The 25,806-nt window shown below is 35.0% G+C and overlaps 1 protein-coding gene across 2 annotated transcripts; it reads left to right on the forward strand.

Annotated features, from left to right (window-relative positions):
* Positions 1-5,041: 5,041 nt before the first annotated feature.
* Positions 5,042-15,610, forward strand: LOC149410228 (pancreatic lipase-related protein 2-like). 2 transcript variants are annotated; one of them, XM_089648839.1, is made up of 2 exons: positions 5,042-5,946; positions 14,586-15,610. In XM_089648839.1, the coding sequence occupies exon 2, from the start codon at positions 14,615-14,617 to the stop codon at positions 15,500-15,502; it is 888 nt and encodes a 295-aa protein (XP_089504965.1). In that variant the 5' UTR covers positions 5,042-5,946; positions 14,586-14,614; the 3' UTR covers positions 15,503-15,610. The 2 variants fall into 2 exon arrangements, with proteins under 2 accessions (XP_089504965.1, XP_089504964.1); XM_089648838.1 differs by lacking the exon at positions 5,042-5,946 and adding an exon at positions 13,546-13,725.
* The last annotated feature ends 10,196 nt before the right edge of the window (positions 15,611-25,806 follow it).

The following is a 25,806-nucleotide window of genomic DNA, read 5'->3' on the forward strand; positions in this document are numbered from 1 at the left end:
GATGAATTTTTAACTTATTGACGGACTGTTTATCAATCTATGAAATTTACACATGCATATTTTATTAACATGACAGATTATTTTCAGCACAAGATGCAATTTTGGATTGACCCTTGATCAGTGCTGATGATTTTAATTTCAGATATCGTGTTTTATTTTGTATTTTTTTTAAAATGAAAATTGCTTCATTTGACTGCTAATAATAAACCGTGTCTAAATCATAATTATATATTTGAAATCATAAATAATTATGTATGTTCTCTGCTAACAAGTTACACATGATAATTATATATAAATGTACTGCAACGATTGATGAATATTCCTATACATATTATCTTATTGAAAATCATATTATGAATGCTCTTTGATAAATAATCCGAATCATATTTTATGTGTAGTTGAGTTGATAGTGCATTCGTTCCTCTTCAAGGATTTTAGGGTGATGGTTGATTTATAATGTTTTGTACTGATATATACTGATATAGAATGGAGAAACTAAAACAATTCATTAGTAGTAGTTGATGACCACACAAAATAAAAATTACAAATAACACACATAGCAACAGGAGTTTTGACGCCTCTTGGTAATAAATAGAATTTTGATTTACAAATAGGCAATTGTAATCCATACAAGGATACAGAGGGTCAATCTGCTTTTTGTCAATCTTTTGCATGTTGTGCGAGTTTTAAAGCCCAGCTTAGCAGATATATAACATTTGTCATCAAATAGCCATTCAGCGCCATTTTTTAATTATTTTATTTATTTTTTTAAAATTTTAAAATTATTTTTTTTTAGTTTTTTTTTTAGTTTCTTTTTTTTTAGTTTCTTTTTTTTTAGTTTTTTCCTTTTTTTTTTTTAATTTTTTGTTTTTTTTAAATTTTTTGTTTTTTTTTTTAAATTTTTATTTTTTATTATTATTTTTTTTCGTTTTTTGACATTTGAAAGGTCCCCATTAAACATCGATTCTTGGTTTCCGCTTTCTATCAGATTGTAACAAGATGACAAGCTTAACGACATGATAGTTGTCCTCTTATGCTGATCACAATTTGTTCAAAAGATGAAGCAGACTTAGAATCGGCATTTAGTGCTAACCTTTTAACTGTCGACATATCAAATGGCGCTGAGTGGTATTTGTTGACAATGTTGCATTTGAATTTCTGCAAAACAACTGGGATAAGGGACGGGAGTGCACCTAAGTTTTGAAGATACCCACTCTATAGGAGCGAGGGAACACAAGTTAAGCAAATCATTTAGTAGAAATTGCCTTTAAATTGACTCATCAGTTGTCAACTGCTTACCAATGTTGGGTATGTGTTTTGATCTTTCACTGGCTGTGCACAGGTGCCTAAGGGATTAAAGTCATTAGTTTGAAGTAACTTATATTGAAATGGTATACTTAAAACCAGATCAATACTTTTTTAATGCAGAACTTTACCACAAGGCCTCAATCTCATCTTGTCTACTCTACTTTCGCCTCGATTGAAAATCCTCAGAGTTCTCCTTGAGCCCGTTGTCTCACTGGGTCAGTATCGGTACTGAATCGACAAAAACTGGAAAACCTGCGCAGTTCACTATGGTTTGCGGCACATCAATTGTTGGACATTTCTGCGCAGTGTCTCTGGTTTTCGTCGATTCGGTAGCGATACGACCTAGTGGAACGATGCGCTTAGTTTGAATTTAATATTTTTACTTTAAATTACCACAAGTCGTTGCTACTTTTTCAAAGAAATTGTTTATGTGGGGCTATGAGAATTTTCAATTGGAGAAAAATAATTTGGTATGCATTCATTGTAAGTGTTTGCTATTCTGAAATGAATACAAGGTACATTGGGAGGTGAAAACCCCATGAGAAAGTGGCAACGATTGCAGCCCTGTTTAGAAGGATGGATGGATTGATTCAACACAACAGGTACCACAGGTATAAAGCCTTACTGGCAAAAGGTAGCCCGCAAACATCTGAAATATGTCATTATTCATTTTACTAACAAAAACTTGCTTTTTTATTGGCAAGATTTTCAGGAGGTGCAAAAATGTCATATTTTTAAAACTGTATTACCGGCATTCGAAGAACATCATGAAGTTTCAGAATGTGCCCCAATTTAGAGATTTGATCGATGATATTTGATAAACCTTGGCAGTTGTGATGACTTCTGGATAATAAATGATATTTGGCATTCAACTGTTGGTAACTTTCTGCACATTTTAACACTGGTGGTGCATCTCTAAAGACTGGTTGTTTTAGAAAATTTTAACAATTTGTCAAATTTCGAAGTTAATTTCCAAGTTCTGTGAAATTCCTATTGAAGTTCTGTTATCATATCAACACGGGCCAGTTGCTTCACAGAATTGAAATAATAAAACTTTCACAGTCCTTGAAAATTAACTGTGAAGTTTGATGAACAGTTCAAATTCTCTGAAACAACCCTTCCTTGGTAAATTTATTTGATTTTTAATGGAACTAATGCCCTCGGTAAATTTCGTTTTGTTAAATAATTCCAAATTAGGATTTAGAACGAAAATTATTATACAACATTTGTTGCTTTAAGTCGGAGAACGATCATACATTATTTTTTGATGCTAGGGGCTTGCATACAGTGGTCGATGAACTCTGCTTAGTGATGCAATGTTGTCAATGCGTTTCTACAGTATCTCAGTAGTAGTATCTCTTATGCTAGCTGACTTTCAAACGTTATATGGTTTTAAAACAGATAAATTCATGCCTAAATTTGGTAATTTTGATTATGCATTAGAAGTAATTACATACTTACTTCCACAAAAAATTCTGCGTCTATTTTGAGATCAATCGAGAAATTACCCAAACCTGGGTGTTTGATCTTCTGTCACAACTTCTTGATCGCCAACGATAAATTTTCGCTGTGCTCCAGCTGAGGAAAGGATGCTTTTCATTCAAACCTTAAATTTGGATCCAAGGCCAAAATACCAAGCTGAAAAATATTTTTTTTTAATCAAAAGGTATAGCAAATATCTGGTACAGATATATGCTATTTTATATATTTGTGTTTTATTATTAAAGAATTCAATTTTGCTTGATTTTTGAGGCATCTTTGGCGTTTTTTTTTTGTAAGTAAATTGTAGTTTTGAAAATAATCTACCCCCCTTCCTACTGTTTGAATATAATGAAAAATAGAATAAAACAGTGTAAAAAAGCATTTTTTTTAATAGAAATTTTAATTTGTACGTGCTAAATGTGTGTTCCAAAGTAAATAGGGTAATTTTTTATTTAAATTTATGCCCATCAAAATGTTTTTTAAAATTTTATTTATTGGACAGTTTGTATAGCGCCGCTTTTGTGAGATATCACCTCATATTCGTAAAGTAATTAGAGCAATTTTTTTTTTACAAATTATCAATAAGTAACAAATAATTGCCAAAGTTGTCTCTTAAATCATGAAAAATTTAAATTTTTAATGGGTTAATTAACACACAAAATAAATAAAGTAGCATGCATCTGTACTAGATATTTTATGTACCTTTTGATTAAAACAATAATTTTTCATTTTGGTTGGGTATTTTAAAGGTTTTTCAAGCCGTTCCCTGTAATAACTTGCGTTTTTTTTTTTTTGCAAAATGATGTTTTCGGAAATTATACTGTCAGATAATGTATTTATGAAAATAGTATTCTAATTAGTTTCCCCAGATTAGCTACTTATTATTCAGAGAAATGATTTTTTAAATAATATCCTCAAGCATATGCTGGCGAACAAGAGGTTAATAGGTAATAGCGCACATTGTTGGCTTAATTTGTAGAATTCTTAACTAACATTTGTCAATGAAAGACAGGTTATTATTTTTATTTATGTTCAGAACATGCAATATTTTTCCCTATTTATTTTTAATCATTAATGATTTGTAATTTAAGGCTTTCTATTTAAAAAAATATATATACAGGGTGTCCGGAAACTCGTAGTACAAGCGGGAAACTGGTGAATCTATTTCTAATCTATCACATTTGGAGTCGATTTTGTAGTATATTTTTTTTTTTTTATTTGAGCTTTCGTTATCGAGTAAATCGAGTTTCAAGTTGATTTTTTTTTTTTTTTTTTAATCAAATTCTTATAAATTATTACTGAAGATCAAATTACCCAACTAATTGAAACTATTTGAAAGTAAAACAAATGAAGAAACTCGGATTTGAGGCATTATTTTGAAATCACCCTTCATTTCACCCGGTGTAATCATAAAATATTTCTGCTCTGCAGGGTTAAAACATCTGTTATTCAACCCTAAACACCAGAAAAAACTTTAACCCTAAAATAGCCGAAAAATATTTTTTTTTTGTTTTTTTTTTTTTTTTTGAAAATGCTCAAATCAAAAAACCTTATGTTTTTTTGGGTTCCCCATGTGGTGTAGATTCTCCAGTTTCCCGCTTGTACTACGAGTTTCCGGACACTGTATATTAAATAGCACCATGGACTTTTTACTAGTTTGTGTTGAAAAGCAAAGTGAATTTTTTTTATGAATGTAGTTTTATTATTTGAAACCTGACTAATTTCAACACCAAATAGCATTAAAATCTTATTTTAGAGAAAAGCGGGGTTACGCAGTCTACAAATTAAGCCAACGATATGTTAATTCACGTATTATTTGTATCCTATATCACAATACAACACTATCGACACGTCTACTACGGTTTTCTTGTGCAAATATTTCTATTATTTTTATCTAATATATCATGTGCTCCATTTACTTAAATTAGATGAAATTATTTTTATTATCACCTGTATTCTGCTCTAATATTTTTTCACAACTTTTCTATAAAGCATGCAAATGATTGTAAAAGTTTAAAATTTAGACAGATCGGTCATCGCTTCAATCAAGACTTCAAATTCACATAGAAAAACTGTCCTAATATAACAATTTGAACAGATGAATTTTTATGTGCAACATTTTCTGTAGATTTCCGACATATTTTCAACAACAAGTGTCTTTGATAAATACTTAAATAATTAATGAAACAATTTAGAAGTTTTTTAATTATTTGCGTACTATTTAAATGACTTCTTTGGTAAATAGGGCTTTCCAGAGATGAAGGATTTGTCTATTGAGTTGTACTATATTATACGTTATGCTGCGTATACATTTGTGAACTGAGCCATGGATTACGGGAAAGAAACGAAGCAACCACAAACGGTGCGAAACGCCGCTTGCAGTTTGCTTCGTTTCTTTCCCAAAAATTTGTAGCCAGACTAGCGCTTCAGTTTGCAAATATATGTGCAGCTTTTAAGGTTCAACACTCAAAAAATTGTCTGAACAAAAACACTTTGTAGCCTGCTAACTCAAGCAATGCTTCAAATGATTTCAAAGGAGATTGTATAAGGTTTCAAGGGACAAATATCCCCAAAATGTAATCAAATTCTATGAAATACATACCAAAATGTCTGTAAAAGGGGCAGTTAAGAACCAGTGAAAACATTTTACCTAAAATTCCAGTACTAATTTCATATAGAACTTAAAACCCGTATAGAATTCATAGATCAGTGATTATTTGTAGTATTTTTTTGCTTTAACAGACTACAAAGTGTGTATTTTTGAGTGCTGGCCGTTAAACAGATTGAGATAACTAACTTCCTTTTCAAATGGACAGGGATCTCTTAATTGCGCCAAGGAAAGAGCTCTACTTGTGAACGGAAATGTTGCTTGAAAAATCTGCTATGTTTTGCTTTTTACGCTTATAGGCACAAGATTTTACACGGTGACAAGCATCATAACTGGAGTAATTTTGTAAATTGATGCATTTGTGTTCTGACTATTGTGGATTAAGTTAGGTTTTGACATGCACCTTACTGGTCGAACATTCCCATCATAAATATTTTAAACTGAGCACAAATTTACATCTTTTCAGGGAGTGAATTCCACCGGGCATTTCCTTAAGTACAAAAGTTTTAAATTCACGTAGAAAGTTCACTCTGGGTCATAACTTGGTGGTAAGTACTTTTTTTTCATGAATATTTATTTCTGTTACAAAATAACATTTTAAATATTATTTTGCACTAAAGTAATGATTCTGCTTTCACAGAGCTACAAAATAATATTTATGCTATAAATTCTTACTGAATTGATCCCTATCTCCTTCCCCTGCCCTCTTCATTAACCATTTCAAAGGGTTCTTAGCTTAACCAAATCTGAATGTGGAAAAAGAAAAATACTAAAGGTATTTTTATGTTGGTGAATAAATTCTCTATTCACGATTTAAAATGTGCCATTATGTTCATTTTTATTTATTTTGATGACGCTGGTGATGCCGTTTTACAAGACATTGGCGTTTTCTATGTCATAATGACGTTGTAATCAGTTAGCTGTCTCGGATTGTGCGGTTTTAGATTTTGAAATTGATAATTATGAATGAACATATTAAAATTACATATTTTTAGTATGATAATCATAATCAGAAAAATGAACTTTAACCCCTCAGATCTCTGGCAAATTGATCATTCTTATGGACGCTGTCAGAAGGTCGGAGAATTTGTGTGTATTTCTGCTGTGCAATAAAATCTATAAAAAAAGAATTTTTCTGAATTTGAAAGGTGATAAAGTAAGCTTTCAAATTTTATTATTAGAAATAAACATCATTTTTGAAATATTAAAATTTTTGATGCCATCTAAATGTCTTTTTCATCTAAACACAGCTAAAATTACCGATAAAGAAAAAAATATTGTTTAACAAATGTATTATAAACATTACTGTTACCTCCTGTCTTGGTCGTTAATAAAAATTAATTTACAAAATATTCAGTAAGTTTCAAAAATTTTCTTAAATTGCGGTCAGAACTTTGGGATTAATAGAGGTGCTCATTTTAATTCTTCTGTAGTTACTATTTAGATTTGAATATAAAGTGTAGTGTTTTCTCTTCCTAACACCGTTTAATCATATTTCTCACTATGACAGTAATGGAGACAACGATCTCTGAGACCAAATGAGCTGTTCCTAAAAGTTAACAAATTTATTCTCCGTGTAATACTGTTTGTTCGCAACCCTGAAATCTTCCACACATTCATAGTTTGTGACGATACCCCTTATTTGCTATCTATTTTAACTCCCTAATAAATATCTCAAACTCAAATTTATTTATTTATTGGACAATTTGTATAGCGCCGCTTTTGTGAGATATCACCTCAGGGGCGCTTTACAGTTGATGCAGGTCTATTTATCTTACTTCAATAATACATTTACACTATTAACATGCCCCTAACCACGTATTGATATAGTTTGTGACACAAATTCGTGCATGCTTATTTAGATTATCTGAACACCTTTTAAATAGTCATGTACTGCTTTTTGTGTTTTACCAATAAATAAAGCTTCTTATCACCACACATTCGTTTTATTTTCTGTCATGAATCCAGACTGATTGTTATATTTTTATATCCACACCACCATTAATCTCGTTATGGAGTTTTGAATTTACTTTCCCAGTTTATAATACACACCTTTTCATTAAACATAATGCAATGAAAATTAAAATGGATCATTCTCGATTAAGGCGATGCACTACGTCGTGTAATATTTTAAATTGAGCCGCTATCAATAACAACCTTTACGTAGATGGCGATGAGGTTTAAATTCCCGCTTAACACCATCCGCCTGTTTTGATTTATGCAAGAAAAAAACATGGCCAAAAAGTGCCTTTTATTTTATTTTGTGGATGTTCAGGCATAAATATTCAATTTTTTTTCAATCATTTTATAAAAAACTTAATTTTCCACATTATACAATAAAATCATAACCGAAAATGGGTTCGTAATTAGGAGATTTTGAACTTTAAAGCAGTTTTCATAGGCCTTTACATTATTTTTTTCTGGGCTTATAAAAATACTCGATTATTTCAAAGGCCAAGATGTATTCTACTCGCAGTATTTAATTAAAGCATCTGAAACATTTCTAGGCGACCAAATATTCAAACCAAAAATACATGATTTTGCATTACTACGTATGGCATCGCCTTAATGTTTGCGTAATGGAAAACTCACAACAGTTCACGTTCTCTGAATTATCTACCTTTTTGTCGAGGTCAGAAACTTGGAAGGAATTTAAAAACACAAAATGGCTACAACCTACGATTATTACTATGCACTTACAATTATTACAAATTTTTAAAGCTTCCTTCAGGTGATTGAATCATTAATTGGCGCAATGTAATAGAGTTGTCCGCTTATTTTTGTTACTGCTGTAAGTATCGAACGTACCCTGTTAGCCAAACTACTTACCTACTGGGCCAACGACCACCTTTGTGTAAATATATATTCTTTTTTGCAAAATCACCTCAAGGTTACAACAAATATCCTGACAGAATTTGAATTCCTCCTGCTTGCATCATTATTGTTGGAAAATTTCACTTCTACATTGATGGAGAACTTAGCTACTGTGGGATTTGTACTGCGACGAGAGCAAACCAGTAATGTTACACTAATGTGTAAAAAGGTCTCCGTTGACTGCCTAGATATGTTGCAAGAGAAAGTAGTTTTATAACAGGTAGCAGGACAATTTACAACCAAAATCAACATTCGACAAGAGTGAAATGTGCATTGTCACCTGAATGCATAAATGGAATTGAATTCGTCAAATTATGCTGAGGTCATCCCACCTTATTTGTTCTATGGTCTATTTCATTTAACGAAAGTTGAAGTTGATTCAACTATGGGGTTTCTATCTGATAAAAGTCTATAAAATCTATTTTATAGATTCTGTGAAATTGATCAGAATAAATGAGGTGGGATCCCAGTTTTAGAGAGGTATATACTTTTGGTATCATCCTTGTGAGACTTTCTTTCAGAATCAATGGTAGACAATGAAAATAAATAGAGGTATACTGTTGCTGAGCTACCACTAAACTGCACGGACTATCAAAACAGCAGAGCTAATAAATGTTGTGCGATCGGTGTGTAGGTGAAATCAAAAGAAGGAATCTTGTTTCCATACCTATGGAATAGTAATGGGTAACATGCAGTTGTTTGGAGTGGAAAACGCCAAAGATGCATGAATTGTGAATAGTGCCAATGCCTCGCCCTTATGGAACCAGAATCGACATAGTCAAATATCCAATGACAACCTCAGTGAACTTAAACAAAGGGCCTGGGTTACTGTTAAATCAACTGATAAGATACTGATAAAGTGGGACATAGCACAATGGGTCCATGGCCCAAGGACTCACGGGAGCTATCTGCGTACCGTCTCCGCTTTATAAATAAATAAATAAAATCTATGGAATCGATACAATGCTTGAACTATGTATAGTGAGCTTATCTGAATAGCATGGTACTGACAAATCTCTCCCCTCTGCCTCAACTATAGTTGAAAACCTCAAGGTATAAGGTGCTAGGTATTTAATTATCAATGCTTTAGATGCTTGATTCCTTGGTTCCTTGGCATGTCAGCACCTGGAGCGGACCAGAGGGCCAGCCCTCAACACTTTGTTCTGGGCAGTTGGTGACTTGAAATATTGCTTTACAGCTGTAAGGAATATGGTGAAATATATTATCTTATAATATAGGGTTTTCCAATAAGAGGTGTTACGTGTATTTAATTCCGGCCATAAAATGATTTTTTATGGCTGGAATTGGATGGTATTGATCTGGACAACGTTGACTTTCAACAAGACGGCGATACGTGCCACACAAGCAACGAAACCATTGATCTTTTACGGGAAAAGTTTCTGGACCGTGTTATCTCTCGAAGAGGTGATCACAATTGGCCACCGAGATCTTGTGATTTAACACCTTGCGACTTCTTCCTTTGGGGCCACGTGAAAGAGAAGGTCTACGCCAACAGCCCAGCGTCGATTCAAGACCTCAAGGATGGAATTCGTGAGGCTATCGAGGACATAAGGCAGCCACTCTGCGATTTGGTTATGGAAAATTTCATGAAAAGGATATGGTCCTGTAGGCGTGGTCGTGGTGGTCATTTGACTGATGTTATTTTTTCACACCTTCCTCTTTATAATGAAATAAACAAAGATATTAGAAGAACGAGATGTGCTATGAGCAGTTCATACTGTGTGGAATTGTTTTGCCCAGTGTCGCCGGTTTTGTTCACCAATACTACTGCACACCTTTGCTTACGCTAAGGCAGGGGTGCTCAAACTTGAACTGCTGGCGATCTACCTCAATATTATTAGATTCCGATCGATCGACTCTGAGAGGCTGCAAGTATGTGTGATGCAGGATTGTCGCCTATGTAGGTAGGGTGTATCGTGGCGCAGGTATAAGTGTATATATAGGGACGTTGCACAAATGCATGGCCACGAATCCACATAGAATTTGGAGGAACGACAGAAATTAGTTCGCAATATGCATTTTTTTTAGTCAAGGTAGGTGGAGGTCCGCACTAAAAAGTCAATAAAAAAACTTATATTTATTCAAAATTGCAAGCTTACTGGTTCTTACAAAAAATAAACGAGTTCTAGTTTCTAAACTCAACTAAATAATGACTTTGGATGTTGAAGCTTGGCACTGCATGTCCTCAGCATACTTTTCATACGATGGTACGTAATTATCGAGTGCTAATCGCAAGCACGATGACATATGTTCGTCAGTTAGTCGATTGCGATATTTTGACATAATTATCTTCATTTCAGAAAATGCAGACTCGCACAAGTAAGTTGACCCAAACATTGCCGTCAACTGAAGGGCGATATGCCTTAGATTCGGATATTTATCTTCAGATATAAAATACCAGAATTTTGTGTCAGATGCTGTGGCTATGAGATGTATATCTGATATTATCTGCAATGTTCCAGAACACTCCGTTCAGTAACTCAGTCCGCTACAAGCTACAAATAAAAAATAAAAAAGAAGGCATGAAAAATGGGAAATTTTTCTCGAGATCAACTCAAAAAGCACTCGCGATCGACCGGTCGATCGTTTGAGCACCCCTGCGCTAAGGTATCCGCACTAATACATGGAACAGATTTCTGTGCGTACACGTCCCGATAGTATTCAAAGTACCCTAATTAGGTAGTACTCCGCCTACGGTCCGGCGGCCAACATAGCATATCTCGTTCTTCTAATATCTTTGGAAATAAACATTCGATCATTTATATTAAAAAATGGCATTTTTCTTTGAATATCAAAATAACACCTCTTTTTGGAAAACCCTTTATATAAAAATTTTGTCTGCGTGAATGTTTGTACTCGCAGAGTACATAGTTGACCATTATCGCTGAAAATTTCAAAGTATGTTCTTATTAGTGCCAGGAGTGTTCAGAGAGTGGTTTAAATGGTAGAAGAAAGCGGGGACACCCGTGGAATACTTAACGCAATATCTCTGCATCGGAACGAGATACAGAGTCGAATTTAAGTCCATGTAATGTAGTTTTAACACTATCATTGTGGTATACAGTAGTGAATGGTGGAAGAAGTCAGAGATGCCTGAGAAAGACATTAGCCATAGCGAAGCATTGCGAGGTACAATGTTTATGATAAAATGAGATGATGTTTGGCATTTAATGTATTTTGTCCACCTAGCATTTTCTTCATAGAAAGATTAGGTCAATAACCGGTACATGTTATGATTCTGTTTAGATTTTAATAAACACAATTTATTATCAACTATATTAGCATAAAAATAATATAATTGCATTGCAGTTGCAGTATAGTTCATTAACCCGATCAGTTCAATGATCGCAGATTAAAGATTTGCACGTTTCGTAGATCTTCATACTAGGTGAATACTTCGCAAGAGTTCCCAACCACCTGGAGCCAATGAGTATGGATTTCCTAATTGGGATATGTTGTGAGGTAGTAAAAAGGGAAGGAGATAGGGAAGAGAAAGTACCTGGCTACTCAGATCTGTTCACCAACCACGGCTAAAGCCATTTCAAGCAACGTTTCAATTTTAAATGGTGGTTTTAGAATAGGGTGATATTGAGAGTGTCTTCTAATCTGGATAATGTGCCACAAATATACCATAAATTATTATTAATGATTAAATTGTGAAATAACACAAATGAATCAAATAAAATTTTTGCGCATGCCGGGATTTGAACCTGCAACCTTTGGATTGCCAGTCATATTTACCATAGTTATTATCTGTATATATAATTATTTTGTGAACAAAGAACTTTCTTGCTCCAAGTCATAGGACGGGTTGTTTTGGAGAATTTGAACAATTCATCAAATTTCAATGTTCATTTTCAAGTTCTGTGAAAGATTTTTTGAAGTTCTGTTTTTATTTCAGTTTTGTCAAGCAACTAGCCTACAATAATATAATAACAGAACTTGAATAGGTCTTTCACAGAACCCGAAAATGAACGTTGAAATTTGATGAATTGTTCAAATTCTCCGAAACAACCCGTCCTTAGACATTACACGTTCGAAACCGAGAGGGAAAATGAAAAAAATTATAAATTTTTATAAATTAAAGTAAATACTTTATATATTTAATTCTTTTTTGATATGAGTACCGCACAAGAGTACCAACTGCCGGAGCCAGTGGAATGATGGCATCCCTATTTGTGAGACTGAAGGGAGCGGGGAGGGGAGGGAGATCTAAAAGGGGAAGGTTGGAAAGTATCTGACTGTTCAGATCTGGTCACCAAACACAACTAATACCATTTCAAGCGATGGTTTTCTTTTTCCAAGGCGATACTGACAGTATCTACTAGTCTGGAACGAGCAGCAAATATACGTATGTTTGGTTTATTAACTAAATAAATAAACCGATAGAAGTGTGATCTATAATGATTTGAAAGAAAACTGATGTTGCCAATTTATTTATTTAACACCCAGAAGGCTTTTACATGTAGGTAGTACATATTTAAGATGACAGATAATTTTTAAACATAACAAATAGTAAAAAGAAAAATACAACAAACTAAAATTAAAAACATGCATACATTCTCAGGGCTGGCCTTTTTTTTACGTTAGCTCCATACAGGAGGCTCTGAGGATCTTTTTAGGGAAAGAAAGTTCTGGGAAGGTAATAGGTATGAGGGGTGGATAGGAATCTGGGGGAAGTCGAGAGAGTCCGGCAGGAGATGTCAAAAGGTCTCCATCAACCAGTCTCTCCCGATCCGGCCCGCCACGCGGTGGGTAGATCTAGACAAACCTCACCCCCATGAACCCGGGCACATCTGGTCACCAAACGTAGTAAGCCACTTGGGCTGACTTATGGCAGGCGTGTTGGTTATCCAATGCACTCAGCTCACGGGCGCTGTTTTAGGTATTATCAGCGCCTTGGCTCCTTGGCGCCTTAACAATTCGGCGCCCGAAACGAACGGCTCCAATTGCGCTTGCACAGAACCCGAACACTCCTTGCTTTGTTCTTCCGCTCTACATAAGACACAAACCGATAAGAAGCTAATAAAATATACATAAAACTGTTTTAAAGGTAGTAAAAAAATGTACACATGTGTTTTGCTATTTGCACAAAGTCAGCGAAATTATTTGTTGCATTTTGATGACGACTTAAAATAAGATATGAATAAATTAATATTAAATATTAATAATCTATAATTTAATCTTTCGGGTTAGTATAAAAGCTGGTTTGAAAATGGTAATAATTCAGTCTAATTTCGAGATTAGTAGTATCTCGAGTGTGCTTCCAACGCAGAACAAATAATTCTCTACTCTGTTGTTCTGACCAATTCTCAAGATGAGATTTTTGGCGTTCTTTTTGGTAATTTCCTTCGTTGGCCTGCAGACTGTGCGGGCTTCCAGCTTTTTGGATTTGTTGGACGAAGGTTTGTGGGGCGAAATTGATAAAATTTGTAAGTAACTCTTGTTATTTTATCACTCATACAACGAAATCAAACTAGAAACGCTGTGTTTCAAATTAAATATGTATTGCGAAATTGATATCTTGTTCAATTTTTGTCCATTATTCAATCGCAAATTTGAAGGCGAATCATTGCGAAGTACCTAATGCAACATCATGTGCTTTTGATTTGACAATTTGATCGCTTAGACATATGTTAGACGCTTTAATTAAATATTGCAAGAAACACTTTCAAACACCTTTAAAAAAATAGAGTATTGTCTTGATATATTATGTCTTTTTTAAGGCAAAAAAAAATAAAGTATCAGGCCTATAAAAATATCTTTTTAGTTCAAAATCTCCTACTTACCAACCCATTTTTGGCTGTGGATTTTTTTGTATAATGTGGCAAATTAAGTTCTCTAGAAAATGATCTTAAAACATTTAAATATTTGTGCCTGAATTTCATATAATAAAATAAAACACACTTATTTGCGATGTTTTTTTTTTCTTGCGTAAATCAAAATGACAGAGAAATTTTTTGTTATTCTTAGCGGCCCGTTTCCAAATGTTACACAACGTGGTGCATCGCCACAAGTATAAATTGCTGTTTACGAGTTGCACTAAAAAACTCTCGAACCCTGAGATCTGGCTCCACAAAATTTGCGAAGCTTTTCTGGCAGAACTTTCTCTCCTTTCGTCCCCTAAAAATACCCTTCCATAGCCTCCCCAAAGATGACATAGGTCCCGAGGTATATTTTTTCCTCAGGGCCTCCCGTGTGGAGCAAATGTAAATAAACTTATCGACTGAAGTCTAACAAAGCTACTTTTTACTTGCGAAGAACACAGATGAAACAATTTAATTTCTTTCAGGCCAGTCCGTCTCCAGCATTATTGGAAACATGACCAGCCCCGCCGAGACCGTCCACCTGCGCATCGTGGAGTACAGCACCCTCGGCATGCACAGCCACCCCGTGTACCCATCGGCAGCCGCCTCGCTGCTTCGCTCCAAGCACTTCGACCCCAAGAGGAAGACCGTGATGTTCCTCCACGGCTTCACCGACAACCCTTACCTCATCTCCGGTCAAACCTTCGCGCTAGCCTACAAGCTGCACGGAGACTACAACATCCTGGCACTTGACGCTTCCAAACTCATCCAGATGATGTATCTCAGATCTTCTGTCATGGTGAAATACATCGGAGAAGCTCTTGGAGTCATAGTGTACGATTTGGTGCAAAAAGGCGTCCCTCTTGAAAACATCCATCTTGTAGGACACAGCTTGGGAGCTCACATCGGGGGTTTCGCTGGAAAGGCTTTCAAGGCCATCAGTCCTGGAAAACTTCTGCCAAGGATCTCTGGAATGGACCCCGCAGGACCTTGTTTCTTTGGGTCTGAACCTGACATGAGGCTTGACAGCGGAGACGCCGCTTTCGTTGATGTCATCCACACGAATATCGGAGTTTACGGCATCAACAAGACCATTGGACACGTTGATTTTTACCCTAATAACGGCGGTCTTCGTCAGCCTGGTTGTCTGGAATCCATTTGCAGCCATAACAGGGTTTGGCAGCTGTGGGAGGAGTCTGTGAATAGGCCTAACGGTTTCATCGGAATCAAGTGCGAGTCTGGAGAAGACTTCCAGGCCAAAAAATGCAAGAATAACGAGAAGTCTCCCATGGCTTATGCCACTAGCCCCGAAGTCCGGGGAACCTATTACCTGAGGACCAACTTCATGCCTCTGTTTGGTTTGGGTAATCTGGGAACCAAGCCTTTACCGATCATCGGTTAATTTGTCGAAAAAAATACCTTGCCGATAGTAATTTATTGATTCTTATTTATTTTGTATGCATTGAGTATCGGCTATGATTGTAACTTATTTATTTATTACATAATAAAAGCAAAGCAAATTAAATAATGTTTAATTTTGTCGGAAATAATTATGTTTATACTCATCAATACAGGGTGCGGCGCGAGATACTCCTTGTTAAAAAAACCATAAAACAAAAGTATTAAATAATATAAACACAACTTTAAATCTACTTCTATATAAAGGAAAAAAATAATTTAAATTATATCTCTAATACTTTTACTTGTGGTGATGTTCTGGCTTGTAAGCCACACAGACCATCAGGGAATAATTAATTCCCTATGAAAAAAAAGGTTGATTACAAAATTTACTCTGCAGGAAAGGTAACAAATTATAATCCAGCCACCAAATACATAAAAACAGAAGACTCACCGAAAATATCACTCGCATTGAGTTTAGAATCGATTCCTTAATCTTAAAATTCGGCAGCGGACGGCAATCGGCACAATAACACTTGCATTCGCACCATGAAATTATAATCTGTCACGACCAGCTCTCAAGAGAGTAGAATTTGGAATAATATTGAATTAGCACATTGTAATTCCAAAAGTACTGCCACATTATTGTGACAAAAATATTTTAATCCTGTAGTCTTAAATCGACCAAACAGGAATAGTGGTGCCCTCTTTTGTCAAACAATATAATTCGGATGAATCCAGCTGATTAATGCACAGATGACTGTAATTCATTATCACTTTACCTGCAGAGCAAAATCTATGCGAGAATTCCCAGAGAGGTCTATCCTATCCACTATTTTTAATTTTAAGTTTTAGTTTACTGCTTCTCCAACTTGTATGATTTTTTGTTAAATAAGGTTGTTTCCGCGCCGCTCCCTGCATTATTAAAGAAGAAGATAAAAACAAATAAATATAAACGAAACACGAAACAGAACAGGGCACAGAAAAAATAATAAGGTAACGATCTGAACTGGGAATTGATTTCTATCTTACCAGGAAAACGTCTCAACCAACCTCAGACATTGGGACCTAATTATTCTAACAAATTATTATAAGCAATAATTTGTATCCTGAAATATCCATACAAATTGAAAATATCTCCCGAGTAAAAATAAATGCCGCCGATGAGAATTGAACCCGTCGCGGTCATCGGCATTTATATATTTATTTCAATTTGTATGGATATTTCAGGCGGCTAATTATTGCTTATAATAATTTGTTATCCTTTGTGCTATGCATAAAAAACCTTGTCTTTTAAACATTAGATTATCATCAAAAAATACTAATTATTCTACGTCATATTTGTCGATCTCATATATACAGGACGCACTTGACTTACTTTAACCGGTGATTCCTGAAATTATTTGTAGTAAAAATGCTAATGAAATTTTGGTCTAAAAATGTAAATGAACACCATGTAATAAATATATTATTACTACCTGACGTGTATGAAGGCATCCAAGATATATGCCATCGCGTACTTTTCTGTAGGCCTTTTTGAAATACATATAAATCCGTACTAAATTATTTTGATGTGTCTCGTAAGGTTAGCCAGGTTTAGCATTGTAGGTTCCCGAAAAAAGCGTTTTTAGTATATTTATATTTTTTTGAGTAATTTATTTTTTATTTGTATTCTACTCAAGCGAAACGAGAGGAAAACTTTCGAAATTCTTTTAATTTTTTGGTATTCATAGTGTACACCAATTCGTTATAAAGATTAATAAAAATAGTGATTTTGCATTAAGCTTCGCCACATTTTTTTAACCCGTCTGAAACCAGTTAGTGTTTTTGTTATATAATTTTTGTTTTCGTCTCTCTATGTATGTAATGTAATGTAACTCGAACGAGGCAAATAATTGTTTTTTCATTGGCGCTGAAGACCAAAATGGAGATGTCCGTATTATTGATTTAAGGTCCGTACAAATGACGGCATCGAGTTGGCGGCCTGGAAGAATTACATCGGAATTTATAGTCATTCGTTTCTTGAAGAGGTTTTCAATCAGAGGGTTCCAACAATTTTTATTATTATTTATTCTAGCAACTTTTTAATCATTATACACACAAAATATGATATTAAATATATGTATAGTAAATTGTATTTCTTAGTCCTCCTCACTAGGGTGATCTGTGATGAGGTGAACTAAAGTTAATCATTTCTGTTTTATTAGTTTTCTATGTAGTTTTTAATATTTTGTTCAGAGTTTTTTCATTATTCTCTTTCAGCCAGATTTTTATTCTTGATTTGTAATCATTCGAATTTTCTATTAGCTTTATATCAGGGGGAAGGATGTTGTGGAGTTTCGTCGCAAAATAAATATAATTTCTTTGTCCGAATGTGGTTTTATGACCTGGAATATTTTTATGTCATTGTAATTTGACTTAGTTTGATGAATACGCGGTATTGTAGAGGATTCATTATTTGTGGATAGTTTAAATAGTATATTTCTAGCATATATTTGTTGTACATTTGGTACATCAAAACTATTTAAAATTGAATAATTGGTTGGTTTTATATATTGAAAATATATATATACAACATAAGAGCCTCAACTGCTCGGAACTAGAGGAACTAGTGCATCTTACAAAGGAAGGCAAAGAACCGAGGAGATGGGAGAAACGATGGTTGAAAAAGAACTTAGATAGTGGGATCTGGTCACTAAACACGGTTAACGCAATTGCAAGCAACACTTCGTATTTGCACAATGTATAAATCCTCGACAGTTCACACGAGACAATGGTGCAACAGGCCTTAAACAATATTATGTGATGTGCGTGAGTCCCTTTCTCCTATATTTCAATCTGGCCTCATCTTATGTTCAAAAGCCCAGATTTAATATATTAAGGAATACTGTCCATCGAGTTTAGTCAATCTGTAGTAATTAATAGTTTTAATATAGTAGCTTTTTTTATAGTTTTGGGAATGGTCCTTCGAGTGTGTTGCAAAGGGCTTATCCCATCAACACCTTCAAATGTTGACTTATACAGTGGAGTCGCAATTTCGTGACACACAACCTTTTGAATTGATCCATTGAGTTTGAAAAAATGTTACTCTACGCAAATGTTTTAGAATTGAAGTGATTTTTAAAAACTAACTAACTATCACGCAGTTTCCCAGCAGGGGTAGGCAGAGAGGAAGGACTCTCATTCACATGCGTAGTTCGTCTCATACATACTCTTCTGATATTCTGACTCTTGCCATGGCACAACTCATGTATCTGGTTCATTTGATGGTGCCATGTCTTTCTCAGGCTCATGACGTCTCCGACTTCTTCTATCATTCACATTTGCTTCATATATTCTCCTTACACTCCTTTATTCGTTTATTCGCTCTACATGCCCAAACGTGAGCGTTCCTTTCTTAATCTTACTCATTACGCTTACATCAGCATTGCATTCTTTGCGGATCTTCACAGTTATCACACGATCATACACATACGCCTCAGGGATATCATTTCTACAGCATTCAGTCTACTTTCATCTTTCCTCTGCCAGTTCCATGCCTCACTTCATTCGGTACCAGTACTCCATTGTGGACTGCTAGCTTCGCTTCTTTGGACATTTTTTTACTAACGCCAACCGCGTTCAGTCCTCCATTAATCCTGCATTCACCCTTTTTCTATAACATCTCTGTCAGGCTTCCCATTTAATTTTTAACAACGTTTGACAATGTGGTTTGCTTTTGCGAAGGTAAAAAAAGTGGGACTCTCAATCCGTGCTGAAACCCGTATTATACACTGCTGTCTATCATCGTCACTGTGTTTAATGTGGGGAAAATTTATCCTTTTCCACAAAGCTTTCCACTGGATGTGGTCCTTCCTCATTCGCCTCCAGACCTCAATCTTTCCCATTTTGATCCAATTCTCTTCCACGCAATATACCGCCTCTTTCTCGATCTACCTCAAAGTCGCCTTCATTGGGGTACCCATAAAAGTGTCACTTTAGGTGTTCTGTCATCTGGCATTTTTTCAACATGTCTGTGAAACATATTCTCAATTATATTTTAGAGTTCCATTTTTGTGATCAATTTTCTAGCGTAGTTAGAATTTAGAATTTAAAGACTGCTAATTTTGTGTCGGGAAGTAAGTTAGCTAAGAACTTCACAGATGCACTCATAGAGGGCAGTGCAAAGAGCTTGCTTCGAAGTCCGCAAGATGGCATCTAGTAGTAAGTAGTTGCTAGGGCCAGTTAGGCTGCTTCCAGACAAACATGGTGTTTGCAGACTCATTTAGCCAGCTCCTACCATCGAAGTCACTCTTGTAATACGCGAAGTATTGAATAAACTTACTCTCTAAAATCTCCTCCCACGACTAGTTGGAGAATTGTTTGTGGGAACACAACGTTTTGTTTCTTCTTTTTGGGCTAGGTTAGGTTAGGCATCTTGTTTCTCAACCCTAGGTTAATACTTATCTTATTAGGTAATAGGTACCTACTTATTTTTGGTGTCGCGTGTCGGCTCCTCAAATGGTAACATCTGATTCAGAGTAAGATGACATTGAACTATCGAACTGATGAGTGATTTATAGTTCACTTGTTCGAGGTATCCCAAATAATAATAATGTCCAATGGACTGTGATTCTAACCTCAGATATTTTAGGTATCTACTAGTACAATAATTTATTGGAAAGTTTGGGACCCCTACTTACGCCATTTATTAAAATCACGTTGATAAAAGAGATAGTACAAATAATATTGTTGTGTTTTTCAGAAATGTAAATCTACCATTACTATTCCTTTTTTCCTACGCAAAACATAGGCCGATGAAGAGGGGAAAGAGCCGGGGGGGGGGGTTAACCCGTAAACACCCCTTATTTAACAAATTCTTATAAGCAATAATTACTAATTAGTCGTCTGAAATACCTACACAAATTGAAAATATCTTCCGAGAAAAAAACAAATGCGGCCGACGGGAATTGAACCTGCACCTTCTGATGTCCGGTCAGGTGCTCTTGACCACTGAGCTACGTCGGGTTATTTCCAACACACTTTAACTTAATTTATTAACCTACAAAAATAAAGTTGTTTGTTTATAGGTGAAAAAAATATAATAAGCAGTAATTGTTGATTGAAGTACTAGTACATACTGAATTATTTGGCGTGTTGGAGTATTTTTCCTGTCTCTGCAATTTTCATACTTCACAGCCGTACATCAGGGTAGGTACCAGCACTCCATCGTAGACTTTGAATAATATCGTTTAAAAATAAGCAAAAAAAATTATCGCTAATTGCATTTAGCATCAGATTATCGGTGTCTTTGTATAGAATCTGAAATGTAGAATCGAAGACCCGGAAAGATCGCACAGCGAGTGCGATAAGACCCGCCTGTAGAAATGAGCCACGATCGCGCAGAGGATTCAATAAATCATAGCTTAACTATTAATATCATCTCATGCCTGATGGGACACTCCTATTTGGCGTGAAATGTACTGGCGCCCATGGCTGGAATTAATGGCAGCGACGGGCAACCATTGGAATCATCGAAGATATTAAAAAAAAAATTACAATATTAAGGCGATGCACTACGTCATGTAATATTTTAAATTGAGCCGCTATCAATAACAACCCTTACAACCCTAACGTTTAAATTCCCGCTTTACATCATCCGCCTGTTTTGATTTATGCAAGAAAAAAACATGGCCAAAAAGTGCTTTTTATTTTATTTTGTGGATGTTCAGGCATAAATATTCAATTTTTTTTCGATCATTTTATAAATAACTTAATTTTCCACGTTATACAATAAAATCATAACCGAAAATGGGTTCGTAAGTAGAAGATTTTGAACTTTAAAGCAGTTTTCATAGGCCTTTACATTATTTTTTTCTGGGCTTATAAAAAGACTTATCTAAAAAATACTCGATTATTTCAAAGGCCAAGATGTATTCTACTCGCAGTATTTAATTAAAGCATCTGAAACATTTCTAGGCGACAAAATTTTCAAACCAAAAACACATGATTTTGCATTACTACGTATGGCATCGCCTTAAGATTATTGTACTAATTTCATTCATAATTATTGATTTAAAAAAACGGCCTACTGTAAACGAGCCATGGTTGGTTGATCGAATCATGACGTCACGCCCGTCGACTTTCAGAGGTTTATCGCTGTGTTACTGTCAAGAGTCTAAACATTCTTCACTTGTTCCTGGTTGTTGATGGATTTATCTATATTTTTTTAGATGCCTTTTAAAGAACGCGACATAACCTTAGAATATGGCGAAGAATCATCTCTTTTCTGAAAGTTCTTATTACTAATTTCTGAACACCGTAGATATACAGGGTGTATTAGGATGTACCCAAAGAATTTTAACCAGCGATTCCTGAGTATTGTATTATAGTGATTTGGAGTAAAAAATGTAGATGTTACGCTGTTCGGCGATAACTTTTTAAAATTAAAAACAACAACAAAATATATTTTTCCATCACGGATCACCACTGGATAAAGCATAACGGATCACGTGATAACCACTATCTCTCGTTCCAACAGAACCGCACAGGCTAGAGAGAGCGCATATCACGTGATCTATTGCAACGTGTGGCTTTATGATCAGTGGCGCAGTGTGATAGATAAATGTTTTTTTTTGTTGTTTTTAATTGAAAAAAATATTATCTGATAGGAAAATGACATCTTTATATTTTATCCGAAATATAAAATCCCTCGGGTACATACTTATAAACTAGTCCTAGCGAGAGATCGCACGTGACATCATCGTTCTAGTATCTTCTGTCTTTTTCGTTTTCAAATGAGACGCGTGAGAAAGAACAGCACGAACATCGAAGATTGTACGCGAATTAAGTTTAGCATTATTTAGTAAGGCCCTTTAAACACAGTAAGTAGGATTAGAAGCATAACTTTTCGCGTGCAAACTGATAAAATAAATGACAAATCGATAAGTCTGATTCGCCTTAATCGGGTATTACATTACAAGTGATAGGTAAGCTTAGTTACCCGACTTCGCTCGTGTATTATTACAGTTGTACCTGACCGTTGGTAGTGGCACTGGACAGGGACGCCTGGAGGCGGTTGACTCTCGGGTTCTCTGATTTGTTTATGACATGGGTGTTGTTTATAACATAATGATGTTTTATTATTTTATTTGTTATTTTAGCCATTTGTACATCCAAGCTTACAAATGTCTAATTTATTCGGTACACACATAAATGATTCCATTTTTATTATTAATTGCTTTTTCTTTTGATTAAAACGGCTCCTACAGATCTTAAATCTATCAATTTGTGCAGAATTTCATTGCATTCCTTTGAATAATAAACTATTTTGTTTATTGGCTTTGTCCTTTTTTTGATAGCCTAATTTCATCGCAATATATTGGGTTATATCTGTGAATATCCTTGCTGTAGGCATATAATTTTGTTTAAAGGTTGTTTATTATTTTATGTATAAATATCGGTTCCATGCTAACTCAACACATTGACTATTAAACATATTTTTAAAAAGTGATATAAAGTCATTAAGAACGATGATTTTTTTTAACCTAACCTAACCTAACCTACTTAACCCAGTTAATAAAGTTTTTGTTTCATCACTTTCCATGACTTTATATAACTTTTTAAAGATGTGATGAATTATCGTTTTGATGATTTATCCGGTCACCATAAATATCATCGCGTTCAAGATTAGCATCTATTTCACTGTTAGCCAATTAAGTTCCTTCAACATTTTTTCCTGCTTTTAAAACGAACGATGTGTATGTTTTTTGCATTTGATTTGATTGACAAATAGGAATCCCCAGCAATGCCCTATTGAAAATGACCAGTGTGTAGGTTTCCTTCTTCTGGAGCCTTCTCCTATCGGAGGTTGGTATTCATTAGGGCGATCTTCACCCTGCAGACCGGTTCAACTCGAAACTGAAATTGTACATAAGTCATGTTTGTACTTTATTTAATTGTCAGTAAATGCTTCAAATGAATGTGAGTTGAATGACAACGTGTAGTTTAAATAATTACAAAATCAACTTGATTTAACCCACTGAAAATTTACCATCTGTTATTATTTAATATTTATTATTTATTTTGGGACGCCCACGCCGAGAGTACCTGGAGGACCTGCTGGAGGACGTGCGCTGATCATCATATGCAGAAGTCAAAAGAGCCGCACAAGACAGGGAAGAATGGAAGAGGAGATTAGATGAAATTGCTGCAAACCAATCCCAGGATTGAAACCAGAGAGAGAGATTTTAAAATGACGTCATTTGCTGACAAATTACAAAAGTAGTTTGGCGGGCTTAACCCATAGAATGCTCCTCACGGCGTAGAATGCCAATCGCCCCCCGAACGACGCCGCTGACACTATTTCCATAATAACTTACTTGTGTTTTGCAAAATTATGTTTTCGTAAATTGAACCGTCTTACCAGATAATGTGTTTAAATATGTTGGGAAGTAAGAGCTTCATACACGCACAGATGGCAGTGCATAGAGCTTGCGTGGAAGTCCGCAAGATGGAGCCAGTGGCCAGTAGTCGCCAGGGCCAGTGGAAAGGCTCTCAGAGAAACTTACTGTCCCAGATTAAACAACTTTCTATCAAAAAAATCGTTCTTATATAAAAAACAATATGGCTTTAGGAAAAAATCAAACACACTTGCGGCAATAAATGACTTAATCAGTAAACTTAGAAGCAGCATTGATGGTGGAAATTATATTTTATCTATACTAATTGACCTTCAAAAAGCCTTCGATACAGTAAGCCATGACATACTTCTCAAGAAACTCGAGAAAATTAATGTAGTTGGTCCTGCTCTTAATCTATTCAAATCATATATAAGCAACAGAAAGCAATTCGTTAGCATCAATAATCAAAATAGCAACCACCTACCAATAAACTACGGAGTTCCGCAAGGATCCATACTAGGACCACTTCTGTTCCAAATTTATATAAATGATATCTCCCAATTAGATTTAAACGCTGATATTTTTTTTATATGCAGATGATACTGCAATTTTCTACTGGGGTAAAGATTTAAACATCTTACTAGAAAATGCAGAGTGACTTAGACAAAATTAACAGTTGGCTCCAATCAAATATCCTAACAATGAATGTTAATTAGCCGGCTACTAGTTAGGTCGATGCCGGCTAAGAGTCATTTGTCAGTCTGGCCTAACTCAGAATCAACATGGAGTAGGCTGCATATTGATTATTGCGGTCCGTTTTCAGGGAAAATGTTTCTTGTCATATGCGACGCATTTCCCAAGTGGGTAGATTTCATTGAAGTTCCCAAAGCAGACTCAGCAAATACCATCAATGAATTAAGGAGCACAACAATATTTATAAAAGTTGTATATATCTATCCAAAGTGGTTTCCCCAGGATAACTACTTATAATCATAGGAATATTTTTTACTATGAAATGTAAAACATGTGATATGAAGACACATGCATGTAAATATTCTTGAGTTTTATTTTATTATTGTTAAAAAAGATTCTTCCTACACTTGTAGAAAGACACTATCAAGATTGCATTTAGTTCGATAAGAATCTTGCAATCATACATAAAGCAGCCAATAACAATATGATTTAAGAAAATGAAGATGATGTTGGTAGTTTTTAGTCGAAGCATGATATAGTTAAATATGACTTAAGAAGATAGGGTTGGATAGCTCAGTGGTAGAGCAAAGCCCCGGCAAGGCTGATATCCTGGGTTTAATTCCTAGATAAATAAATACACTACTTTGACAATGAATGTTGGAAAACGCCTTTTCACAGATAAAATAAACATATTTGCAAGTAACGAAACGACAAGCTAGAATGATAATAAGACATGTTATTTCCTTGCCAAGCTAATAAAATATATTTCAGTATGCTAGAAGCATTTTAAAGGTACAAAATACCACGAAATCGAGGCAACTGCGGTGAGCTACTAACAAATTCACGGTGGATTCGCCAGCACACGACACGACGGGTACAAACTTCAGAAATCCACGGTGGATTTCTTGGCATGCCATAGGTTAAATGATTATAAAGAAACTCCTAAACCTCAGACAGGACAGTGAAATTTATTAATTGTAAAAAAATGATATTTGATCAATTTCAGTAGAAGTGAGGAAAAATTGAGCTTACACGTCCACAGCACATTTCTATCGCTTAATTTCTTCAGTGGTCGAACTGCAGATTAGTTCATGAATTCCTAAGCAATAACCCCTTATTAGCTGCAATCAACGGTAGAATCAATTGCAACGAATGGTTGGCCATATCTGCATAATTCTAGACATTATAGTTTGCGAGCTTTAACGGGTTAGTTTATAGTGGAACCTATTCGCGA

This window comes from Hesperophylax consimilis, chromosome 28 (genome assembly GCF_061612785.1).
Source record: "Hesperophylax consimilis isolate HC1 chromosome 28, BYU_Hcon_1.0, whole genome shotgun sequence".
In the NCBI taxonomy this organism is placed as follows: Eukaryota; Metazoa; Arthropoda; class Insecta; order Trichoptera; family Limnephilidae; genus Hesperophylax; species Hesperophylax consimilis.